The sequence below is a fragment of the Pleuronectes platessa genome, chromosome 15 (assembly GCF_947347685.1).
Source record: "Pleuronectes platessa chromosome 15, fPlePla1.1, whole genome shotgun sequence".
In the NCBI taxonomy this organism is placed as follows: Eukaryota; Metazoa; Chordata; class Actinopteri; order Pleuronectiformes; family Pleuronectidae; genus Pleuronectes; species Pleuronectes platessa.
In genome coordinates, this window is record NC_070640.1 from 413,444 (window position 1) to 426,710 (window position 13,267).

General features: G+C 44.0%; 1 protein-coding gene across 1 annotated transcript; it reads right to left on the reverse strand.

The window, feature by feature from the left end:
• Positions 1 to 11,142: 11,142 nt before the first annotated feature.
• On the reverse strand, positions 11,143 to 12,075 carry LOC128457081 (putative olfactory receptor 52L2). Its single transcript, XM_053441605.1, has one exon. It carries the CDS (start codon positions 12,073 to 12,075, stop codon positions 11,143 to 11,145), a length of 933 nt encoding a protein of 310 aa, XP_053297580.1.
• Between the last annotated feature and the right edge of the window lie 1,192 nt (positions 12,076 to 13,267).

A 13,267-nucleotide genomic window follows, 5' to 3' on the forward strand; every position in this document is an offset into this window, starting at 1 on the left:
CGGTTCAAATGGCCCCTCATAAATGTTGAGTGTACTAATTGTAAGTCGCTTTGGACAAAAGCGTCAGCTACATGATATGTAATATAAAGACAATAAACTAAATTATATATTGATGATGCATTTTGAATACATGTGACTTGATGTATTTTATTTTTACTGTAATGCATTCCCTTAAGTTGTCAATTAATGACAAAAGGGGGGAAATCTAATGAAGAAATTAACTAAGTATGATTGAATCCTATGTTGTAGTTGAAAAGTACGTTTTATGATCTATATCTATGTACATATTCAAACTGTCCAAATAGTTTTTGACATGGACTTTTACTAAGTTTCCTATTTGCTCCTTACGATAGTGTTTTGGAGATTGATTGAAGACTCACGGTAACTAATGCTTAAAATAAAGAATTTCTTTACAAAGGTAAATGAAAAAATGTAAGTTCTGTCAGACAACTCACGTTTGATCATGTAATATATTTATTACAACAGATTTAGTGTTTGGCGTCTAGGCTCCAACTTAATCACTCCCCCATATGATTACACAGGAATGATGGGAGTGATGAGCAAATACTTGTAACCCCCCGTTGGAGCCTACAGGTGAATGCTGGGGGGGTGGAGGGACTGTAGCAACAGGTAGCCATACTGCAGCAGCAGTGCGAGCAAGAGGGGTTGATGGGAAATGTCTCTCTGGTTAAATAGACCACCTGATAAGGTGGGTGTGTATTATAGATGGTTGTGGAGATTGAGGTATATCACATGATGTATGTCACATAATGTATGTCACGTGATTGGCGCAGTGCAGCTCGAGTTGCCTGCCAGAACTAGCTCGCAGGCGTCGCCATATATTTGGACAATGGAACTGATCTGAGTTAGCCTGGATGCCAGACGAACTTAGCCCCGCCCACAACATTTTTGGTCGGGCAGTTCGGTCTGGAGTCGCTCCGTTGAGGAAAAATTATGGCCCGACCGGGCCAATCAGATTGTCAGGGCGGGCTTTATACGATGATTGACAGATGATCAACGGTAACGTAATCAACCACGTCATCAAAGTGCCCTCGGGTTGAATTCGTTTTCAACAAACATGCCTGCCGCTGGCGAGCTGAGATGTGTAGATGCTGCCATTGAGTCTGTTTTAGAAGACATCGACAGCGCATTCATTTGGAAAGAGGAACACAGAACGTGGAGGCGACGCCAGAGCACCGCGCTAATCCCTATCGCCCCGGCGCTTGGCTGTTCACAACGGACACTGAAGCGACGCTGAACCGCCGGGCAGCGCTAATAATATCACCCGTTGATCCAGTAGATCGCTGCACGGCTTTGTGCCGGTCATACCGGAGGCTGAAGCACCGCGCTGCGCCAAGGCTGCCTCGCGGTGCTTCAGCCTCCGGTGTGACCGGCACAAAGTTTTAACATGGGAGTGGATGGGAGCCAGCTGTTATTTAAGGCTTGGCGCTGCGCTGAAGCGTCCGGTGTGAACCCGGGTTAGTAAATAACTCACAATGCGTTGCTTAGCATACGTCACATACTACGTTGCTCTGATTGGTTGTAGGTCTATCCAATTGAGCGAAGAAGAATTTTACTTCCTGGTCAGTTGAAACACGCCCCATAATCACAGCCCAATGGAGCGGTCTCAGACTCACATTCTGACTAGAATTGTGAGTCTGACAACGTCAGGCTAGATCTGAGTAGTCCTAATATGAACTTCATGTGAATGCACCTGACCAACACAAACACTTATCACAGAATAAAAAAAGATTTGTTATAAAAGAAAGACAAACTACTGATAGGAGCATATTTTAAATATCAAAGAGATGTAACACATTCAGTCTTCAAGAGTGATATGTTTGACACACATCCTAAAATGAGCGAATGAGTTATTAGATCTGTGTTGGATTCAGGAAGCTGCGCGGTTGAAAATGCACAACTCCCTTAAAATTAGGTGATGACATCACAGAAAAATTCAAGTGTTCATTTTTGCTCTCCTCATGTGGTCCAAATTAATATGATGGGAAGAGATATTTTATGTGCCTTTTGGATATTTGAGTGTATTAAGTGTAATGCTGCTTCACTGCTACATGCGTATGAATGGAAGCTTTGTTCATCTGTTGTCTCATCAGTCAACACTGATCTAGTGGATAAGGCACATTCAGTTACACTAAGAACCTTTGATCTACACCACGTCAACGTGATTTACACTGCACCCAAACACAAAGGGAGAGATGCAGGTTTTGAACAAATTTCTTTTAGAGAAAGTTGTTTGAAAGAGAATTTAACACTAAGTTGCATGTTCTGTATTAACATAGATGTGCTGTTTCTGTAATTTTACTCAAACCAGAAGATGAGTCACCCTGTCAGTTCCTTCACAGATGTTCAGAGGATGATTTCCTTTTTAGACGCTCCTGATGCAAACTTAAATGAATAAGATTAAGATTCATTTATTTTTCCCAAACACATACACATACACAGACACTCATGCAGGTAGGGAAATGTAACCTCTGCTTTTAACCCATCTGGTGCAGGACACACAGAGCAGTGAGCAGCCATGTACGGCGCACGGGGAGCAGATGTTGGGGGAGTAAGGTGCCTTGCTCATGGGCATTAGACAGGGTAGGGAGAATCCTCTTGGATTTTTGGACAGATCAATCCAAGTTCGTCTTTTTGTTGTTTCTACGTGGAGTCGAACCAGAGACGAACCAGAGACCTTTTCTGCCCATAGTCCAAGTTTCTGCCACTAGTCCACCGCCTCGGCTTGGTGATGCATGTGCAGCCCCTGTCTCCAGTCTGACCAAGGCCAGTACCAGTTATCCACAAACTCTTTAGCAAAAAAACTGCATTTTTAAATGTGTTCTCATCTATAAGTTATTGTTGCTGATACACATTTAACCTGCTTTCATTTATAAGCTATTATAAGGATATTAATAGAGCACATTCCTCTGCTTGCATAAACATGAAATACTACATGCTATAGTCAGTTTTAAATAAATAAAGAAACAAAATATAATGCTTGGCAATGGACTGACCAGTTAATACATTTAATGAATTACTGGAATATGATTGTTTGGTCTAAACTCCGCTGAGCGTTGCAAAGTCGAGTTTCATTGTTTGTGCATTGTTTATTCTGATCTGAGCTGTGTAGGAGATTCACTATTGTGTCTGTTTGATGATATAAGGTGAATATTGGGTGATTGTCTTGCTGCATCTAAGAGCACATTTGGTGGCAGCCAGTCACTTGTGGGAGCGCGTGATCTTTTTGTCGAACATTATAAGTGGACTTTGAGTTGTGCTTTTGCCTTGATGAGCTTTTGATTCCTTTGGAGTTGGCAAATCACTTTCATTTATTATTGGCTTTAGTGAATTTGTGGTTTTACTACGTAAATTTATGGATTGATTGACTCGTTAACTCGATTGATTTATGAATTGATTAATTTATTGATTGATTGGTTACTTTGTTGATAGATTAATCGATTGCTTGGTTAATTGATTGAGGAAAAAAAAAGTGGGGGGAAGTAATCTAAATAGCTTTAAGTAGCTTTGCATTTTAGCAATTACTTTTTGAATTTACAATAAAATAACATTAAAACGCCGCTACGATGGGGAAAAAGGCCACTACAAGTCCAAAATTAATTACTCCTGTTGATGTAGAACAGAAGAATAATCCTTTGGTTAAAGGCATCGCAAACATTGCAAAGATATCGGAAAAATGGCATAAACGCTGGCCTGAAATTGACCAACCATGGCCGGTAGAGGGGACTATGAACCCAGATGTAATTATAAAGATGCAAATTCTTGTGTCCACGTACAAGGCAGAGCAAAAGAGGGGCAAGACGGGGGAAACACGCAAACAAAAGAGACAAGTCGAGCTTGGCATTCTCCAGTTGTTTGAAAATGAGGGACAGAAACTGATTAAAGCTGCAAACGATAAGAGAGCTAAAGACGTAGAAGAAATAGGATGAAATACAAAACAAACAGAAAAACTGCTGGCAGACAGCAATCCATTTTTCTCACATATGAACCCGGTAAAGAGACCGCCACCTTATGAGGAAGGGACGAGGTCTAAAAATATCATTCCTCAGCTCCCAGTTAACTATCATATCAGAGACAAGGAGGATGTACAGAGGTCTTTAAGAGAGATTGGAAGAAGGAAAGACCAATGCTTCCTCGACATGGAAGCAACTTATATTCCAGAAAGACAAATAATACTGGAGAACCAGGTAGAGGAGTTGCAGACACTGAGGGAAGAGCTGCAGAAAGAAGGCTCCAAACTATTGGGCATGAAAAATCCATTGCGCTCAAGAAAAGAGTTGGCACCAACAAAGATATTTCCAGTGGTCATCCGAGGGCAGAATTAGGAATATAAACCTTGGTATACTACAGATATGTCAAACATAATTGAGAAATTACCTACTCTTCAAGATGGAGCCCATTCTTGGATCTCGAAGTTAGAAGAGATTATGGTGGGAGAACAACTTGCCATGGGAGATATTAGGAGACTCTTGGCTAATCTCCTTGGAGTTCATGCTATGGGAGAGATTCTAGAGAAAGCTGGACTTAATCAATATGTGGGAACTGCTGTGAATGATTCAGAACTGTTTTGTGCAAATAGAGGTCGAGTGTGTAGAGCGCTGAAAGAGACGTTTCCTACAAATGTACATCCAGACAACATTTTTATTGAACCACTGAGACAGGAAGAAAACCCGAGAGCCTATGTGTCCAGAGCTCATCAAGTGTGGAGAAATGTTACAGGAAATGCCTCTGATTTGAATAAAATGGAGCAGTCAATTTTGCGAGACAAAATACAGAAGGGGTTGCCCCTACCAGTGAGGAGCAAACTGGCAGATGTGGTTGGTCTTGCAAGCATGGAAAAAGGTGTTTATACAGATCATATAGCCCATCATGTGGTGCTGTATAGGAAAAAGGAGCATGACCAGAAAGAACAGGACGAGGACGTCCTTAGAAAACTCAATCAAATACAAATACAACTGGAGTCAATGCTGCTGAGAAACTGCAGTGCTAAACATTCTTATGTCTTCTCTTATATATTGCATGAGTAATAGTAGTATAAACATAGTAATATTAAAAGTGAATTATATTCTCTGTGTATTAATGACTTGGAAATTATGCTTTCTGTTATTTGGGTAAATATACTGGGACCTCAGATGTTTTCTTTTTCTTGATGCTTAGGGACAGTGGGCTAGGCAGGAAAAGGTCCATTGGAAGCTACGATGGGTCGACCAGCCTGACTTTGGACATTGTTTTGTTTTTATTTGCTGAGAGTTCCATATGTATTTGCTTAAAGTCATTTCCTTACACAATTTGCTAAAATTCCTTGTTTCAATGGTATGGAGTACTATGTATGGTTGCCTAGGCAGAGGGACCGTGAGAGAATTTTCCTGTCTAAATAGATTGATGGATATTTCAAGAAAGATAGCTGCCTGACAGGTTTTTCACTCTCACATTTTACACTCCATATGGTTGCTTTATTGTTAAAATTATGCTGTAGGATGAACTGATATTTTGTCATGATCATACACCTGTATGTTTTATTCACTTGATTATGTCGAGACTTTGTTTAGTCTCGAAGGGGGGAAATATGTAGTATATTCTGCTACCTTTAACCTGGGTATGAACCAGAATCACATGTTTAAGCATGCGGCCCCCATCTTTAGATTCTCAGTAACTCTTTTATGCATTTCTTGTTAGTTCTCTCCCCTAGGGAATGATCTCTGACCTGTTAATGGATAAGTATAGAACTTGGGTTTTTTGTCTATTAAGCACGAGGCATGTCCTTATGAATTCCTCCTTACATTTACATGTTATGCGCTCAGATACATGCAGTCATGCACCTCTCAACCATGGGATGTGGGACGTTATCACGGGCGTAGACAACCTCTATATAATGTGGGCTTGACTCCTTCAAAGCAGGCTTCACTATTGGCGTGTGAATGTCTCCGGATTTCTGGAGTCCATCCTGACCTGTAAGACTTTTTGTGTAATAAACTTTAACTATACAAGCAAGTTCTGGGTCTGCGGAGAATTCTTCCTTCAGCATCAACCTCCCCATCATCGACCTCTCGGCTGCCCCAAATATACGATACGCTCAAGAAAACAGTTGGCACCAACAAAGATATTTCCAGTGGTCATCCGAGGGCAGAATTTTGAGTATAGGCCTTGGCAGACTTCAGATATTTCAAGCATTATTGAGAAGTTACCGACTCTTCTAGGCTGTGTTCTTTCACCTCTTCTCTTCTCCCTATATACCAACAGCTGCACCTCCAGTCACCAGTCCGTCAAACTCCTTAAGTTCACGGATGACACCACCCTCATTGGGCTCATCTCTGGTGGGGATGAGTCCGCCTACAGGTGGGAGATTGACCATCTGGTGACCTGGTGTGATCAGAACAACCTGGAGCTCAATGCTCTGAAAACAGTGGAGATGGTTGTGGACTTCAGAAAGAACCCTACCCCACCCTCCCCCATCACCCTGAGAGACGCCCCAGTCGTCACTGCGGAGCCCTTCCTCTTCCTGGGCACCATCATCTCCCAGGACCTCAAATGGGAGCTGAACCTCCCCAAAAGAGGTCAACAGAGGATGTAGTTCCTGCGGCAGCTGAAGAAGTTCAACCTGCCAAAGACAATGATGGTGCACTTCTACACCTGGATCATCGAGTCCATCCTCACCTCCTCCATCACCATCTGGTTCGCTGCTTCCACCGCTAACGACAAAAGGAGGCTGCAGCGGATCATCCGTTCTGCTGAGAAGGTGATCGGCTGCAATCTGCCATCTCTACAGGACCTGTTTGCCTCGAGGACCCTGAGATGGTGGCTGATCCTTCCCACCCGGGTCACAAACTCTTTGAGGTTCTTCCCTCGGGCAGGAGGCAGCGGCCCATCCGGACCAAAACCGCCCACCACAAGAGCAGCTTCTTCCCGGCTGCAGTTGGCCTATTAACAAGGCCGGGACCCCCACCTGACTCGGACTTTCATTCCGCCCCCACACCTCAAGGATGTGTTAAATTAACACATTATATTATATTATACTGCACTACATTGCATATTGCTATCTGACACTGTTCACTGTCTTGCATTTCACTTTTTACATTTCACTTTTTACTTCACTTTTTATATCTTTTATCTATTATATATATAGTGAGTAAATATATATAGTTTTTTTTATTGCTGTTCTTATTTGTGTTGTATTTATTGTGTGTGTATGTTTTTATGTTCTATGTTCATTGTATGCACCAATAACCAGAGCAAATTCCTCGTAGGTGTAAACTTACTTGGCAATAAATACATGGATTCTAAATGGAGCAAATTCTTGGATTTCGAAGTTGTAAGACACACACCACATCATAGTGGGAGAAAAACTTGCCATGTGAGATATTAAGAGACTCTTGGCTAATCTCCTTGGAGATCACGCTATGGGAGAGATTCTACAGAAAGCTGGACTTAATCAATATGTGGGAACTGCTGTGAATGATTCAGAACTGTTTTGTGCAAATAGAGGTCGAGTGTGTAGAGCACTGAAAGAGACATTTCCGACAAAACTAAACCTATCCATACAACATTTTTATTGAACCACTGAGACAGGAAGAAAACCAGAAGGCCTATGTGTCGAGAGCTCATCAAGTGTGGAGAAATGTCCCAGGAAATGACCCTGATTTGAATCAAATGGAGCAGTCAATTTTGCGAGCCAAAATACACAAGGGGTTGCCCCTAACAGTGAGGAGCAAACTGGCAGATGTGGTTGGTCTTGCAAGCATGGAAAAAGGTGTTTATACAGATCATATAGCCCTTCATGTGGTGCTGTATAGGAAAAAGGACCAGAAAGAACAGGACCAAGAGGTCCTTAGAAAACTCAATCAAATACAACTGGTGGATAATAAGAAAATGGAGAAGCAAGCTCTGGTTATACAGAATCAGGCTCTACTTCTCATGGTTTGAGGAAGGACATGGACCCAGGATGCAGAGGTTATAACAAAAAAGGTCTTGTCTTTAAACAAGACAAAAACAAAACATAACACTAACAGGTGACTACTGGAGAGTCAAAAACACTGGTGCCTACTCTGGAGAAACAGGAGCAGAAGCTGTGCGTCAAGGTGCACGGGGAACAAAGAAGATCCGGACGTGAAATCTGGATGAGACAGCAGGACAAGACAAATCATATGTGACAACGTGTAAAAACGAGTAACGAACCGACAAAGGCAAAAGGGAACACAGAGGCATAAATAGAGACACGGGGAAGGCATGGTAACTAGCCACAGGTGCAACACATGAGGACTGGGAAAGACAATCACCAAGACAGGAAGTGACACACTTGAGAAGCTGGAACAACAAACAAGGAAAGCGAGACTACAAAATAAAACAGGAAACAGAAAACACAAAGAGAGAGAAATTAACAAACTAAAATGACAGGACGTCACAGTACCCCCCCTTAAGGATCGGATCCCAGACGTTCCAAAACGTGAACCGAGACGGGAGGGAGGAGAGGGGAACCGGAGGAGGGACTCTGGGACGTGCCCAGGGTCTCGGGCCGACGGCTCCGTGGCCGACCAGGGACAGAAGAAAGAGTCTCATGCTGACGGCACCGTGGCCGCTCAGGAACCGGGCACAATGTCTCAGGTGGACGGTCAGGGACGAAGCACAGGGGCTCCTCAGGAAGACGGCACCGTGGCCGCTCAAGGGCAGGGTTCAGAGGCTCGGGAGGGCGGCACCATGGCCGCTCAAAGAAAGAGTTCTGAGGCTCGGGAGGGCTGCACCGTGGCCGCTCAAGGGCAGAGGGCAAGAGCTCCCACCTCAGCCCAGGACGTGGGGCAGGTACTGGAGCTGGCACCGCGAGGATCTCAGATGCCGGAACCAGAGTGGTGTCTACCGGGGCCCTCCGGCGTGGGACAGGGACTGGAGCTGTTGTAAGCGGGTTGTTGGTTGGGACTCTTATTTTGAAGGGGCGCTTTTAAAGGAGGGGGGTTCTGTGAAGAGAGTTGTGAAACATGACGGAGAATAAACGGCTGTGACGTCCCGAGGACATGACCCTCTCTCGTGTTCTTCCTCGGCTAAGGCCTGACATGTAAGACAACAAAACGTTCGGCTACACTGTTAATAACAACGTGTTTATGACTGTGAAGAGGAAACTACACATTAGCATGATGCTAACAGAGTTTACTGAGGACCCCACACAACTGAAGAAAACCCACAGGTAGCTAGCTGTTCACTGAACGCTGGTTAACATAATTAGTTAAATTACCATTTGATTGTGCGTTTGCTATCGCATCTAATTATTGTTTCCGGGGTCTTAACGTTAGCTGATGGCGCTAACATTAGCATGCTAGCCTGTAGACTCAACAGGGGGGGGTTTGACTTGCTGGAAGCCCTTCATGATGAGTGATGTCAGTGTGACAAGCTGGTGGGAGGCCACTGGTTTCAGTCACTGGAACAAAGATGGAAGACTTGAAGGGTGCAGGAGCACAGACCGACCACAGACTGACCACAGACCGACCACAGACCGACCACACACATACCACAGACCGACCACAGACATACCACAGACTGACCACAGACTGACCACAGACCGACCACAGAGCGACCACAGACCGACCACAGATTGACCACAGACCGATCACAGACATACCACAGACTGACCACAGACTGACCACAGACCGACCACAGAGCGACCACAGACCGACCACAGACATACCACAGACTGACCACAGACTGACCACAGACCGACCACAGAGTGACCACAGACCGACCACAGACATACCACACACTGACCACAGATTGACCACAGACTGAGCACAGACTAGTTGAAGATGTTGCAGGTGGGACAATCAGCTTCCTATTGGCCCTGTTCCATTTATATTATGCCTTTCAGATCCTCAAGGTCATCCACTTTCTCCATGCATCAAAAACATAATGTGCACTGAAATCTATCTTTCCTTTTCATCTTCTGCTGCCTTTTGAACATGAGGACCAATCAGCTTCCAGCCCTCGGCTGCTCGTATTGGTCCTCTGGTCCAGGAGGAGGTTCTCTTCGAGCCTCCTCCACAGTAACTGCTTGTCTTACAGTTGTCAGTGTGAGTAAGAGTTCTCTTCAGTGTGTGTAGATGTGTTGGTGAATGTTTCCCCCTTGTGAGACTAATAAAGAACTTCTTCAGGACTTGTTCAGAATCTTGGTGTGTCAATGTTCTTAAGAACGGTGGGTGAACTGGTTATGTTGTCCCAGTTAAGTTTTACCATCTCCACTTTGCCTTCTAGACCAGCTTCTCACAGAAATAAGGACAGAGATGTTTTGTACCACAAGGTCAAATAAAAAGTTTGTAAGTTGCTGATTTGAAAAACGAGCTAAACCAGTGAAATTGTGTAAATGATCCAAATGCAATGACCCATATTTATCCAGCACTGCTCAAAAAACACAAAATAACACCACAATACTTGAATGGATTTTCACTGGATTTAGTCGGGATATTTCGTGGGTGTTTTTTTGAGGATAAACTTTTGGAGCTGATCTGCAAAGGTCGATGTGAAAAATGTGTGTGTTATTGTATGTTTTTGGGGGAAATAATAGGGATATAGAAACCAAGTTAAATTGATCAGAAAGAAATCCCCCATTAAATAATACAAAAGATAAGTGACATCAAGAAGTGGTCAGAATAATTTGAGAACAATGTGGTCGTGCATCGTTCAAACTTTTATTTTACAAAGTAAATTTGCATAATTTCCTTCTGCATCTCGAACTGTGTCTGTATCTTTGGAACAGATCCTCTTTACACAAGTCCTGTTCTCGATATCACTTGATAACAATAAACGTTTTAAACACAATTTAGCTTTTATTATATGTTTAGAATTCACACTTGTGTCTGGGGCATTTCACGTTTTCATAACTACATTTCACCAAATAATAATATGAATTATTTGCAGCTTGAGATCATGGAGATCAAAGTTTGTTAGGAACGACGAGAGATGTTGACATTTATTACCTTTGTAATTAGAATTATATTGTGGAAGATATAGAGACCTTGTTATGTCACAACTAAGCTATCTTGTACAGTAGAACAGTCATAACTCAATTAATACATATATATATAATTGTGTGTGTGTTTGTCATTACTAATACATTAAACATGGAAATGTTTTCTCTTATTTTTGTCAAATTTTCTTGTGCTCAAACAATTTTGACAAGAATCTTCGTATCTCTCTGGACTGGACTCCGTAGATGACGGGGTTCAAGCTGCCGGGGATGACGTGAACCAAGATTCCAGAGAGTTTCCTGTAGTCGGAGTACTGAGGGAAGCGATGCAGAATAATTACAATCATTCCACTACACAACATGATCAGGTACAGACACAGGTGAGTGCTGCAGGTCTTCAGGGCCTTACTGTTCAGAGACTGGTTCTTACTGGTCACACACGCTGCTGTGATCTTAGCGTAGGTGAGAACTATGCTGCCGATAGAAGCTGAGAGCAGGACCACGGTGAACGTGAGGCCGTAGATGTTATTAATAAACACACTCTCACAGGAGAGTTTGAACAGCGAGGCGTTGTCACAGTAAGGATTCATGATCAGTGTCCTGCATCGGTTCAGTCTTATGGTCAAACCCAGCAGAATCCCCACCAGAACAAAGGCCACGCCCCAGGCAGACACAGTCAGCTTGACCACCATGTTGCTGGTCATGATGGCGGCGTAACGCAGAGGATTACAGATGGCCACGTATCTGTCAAAGGCCATGATCATCAGGATGGTGTGAGAGGTGGTGCCGAACATGTGCGTGGTGAACGCCTGCAGCACACACTCGTAGTAGCTGATGAGGCGCTCGGAGGGCGGACGCAGGATGTCCGACAGCAGCCGGGGAACCAGCAGAGAGTTCCCCATGATGTCGTTGATGGAAAGGTTACAGAAGAGCAGGTACATGGGCTGGTGCAGGCTCCTGTCCGTCCATATCAACAACAAGATGCCCACGTTGGCAATGAATATGAACACATAGATGATAAGCAGACAGATAAAGACGGGGTACTTGCTGGTCTTGGTGACCTTTAACCCCTCGAGCTGCAGAGTTTGGCTGTTGTATGAAGAGTTCTCCATCGGAGCTGCAGGAGAGAGACGAGGGGAAAATCATTCAACAAGAACCGAGAGAAAACAACAAGTCCACACTGGTCACCTCAGTAATAACATTATAGCTGTTGTCAAGCATTCACAGAAACAGGAGCAGTCACCTGGAGGGTCGGCTCAGTGAAGAGATCAGCCTCCTCTCTACAGTCACACCAGCTTCACTGGTTTTATGAACGTGACTGTTCTCTAGGGAAAAGTTTACCAGCACATGAGAAACATTATGTCATGTTCAGAGTCTCATCCAGCACCAACAAGCTGATGATGGGGAAACAACTCAGTGTGATGTAGTACTCATATGTATTAATACTTAGTGAGATGTAGTGTTCACATGTATTAAAGGGGACATATTATGAAAAATCCACTTTTGTAGTGCTTCTACACGTTAATGGATATCTGGCATGTCTACCGTCCCAAAAGCTCTGGAAAAAAAAACTCCCGCGATTTGTTGTAGTACCTCTCTGTAAGAAACTATACGATAGAGTGCGTCGAATGGAAATACGACCAGAATTGACGTCACAGTCGGTCTACATGTCATAGCCCCCCCCCCCCCCCCCCCCCCCCCCCTGGAGGCGGAGATCTGGTGGAGGAGGAGACCGGGTTACGTTACGAGCCACAGCACCCTCCTCAGCTCGAGGCGGCAGGTGTTAGCTGGGAAGCTAGCCGAGGGGGGACGCTAACCAGCCGGTGAGCGGGGTGAGAGGCGGAGATCTGGCCGAGAAGCAGAGCCTGCGGTCGGGGTAAGTCACATGCCAAAGCCCCCTCCTCAGCTCGGGCTCGCTGGGTGATGTCGTCGGGATGCTGGCTCCATGTCAGCAGCTCGCTTCTGGTGGACCTGTCGGTGTTTGTTTACGGTTAGCAGCAGCCGCTTCAACTAGAAAAGCTGTTGTTTTGTTTCGGTAATTGACGGTGACGGGGGCGGGGCACTCAAAACAGGTCAATCTGAGGAAGGCTGTTTTAGACAGGGTAAAAAGGTGCTGTTTTAAATTATCCTTGTGGTATTTTGACCAAACAATGTTACAGACATTTCATTAAGACCCCAAGGACCCATTATTCCTCCTTAAACCCTAAATAGCTATATCTTTATGACCTTTTTTAATGATAAAATTCTAACTATTAGAAATCAAATCAACCATCTCCTGCCCTCAATTGGCACTAATACCCTCCC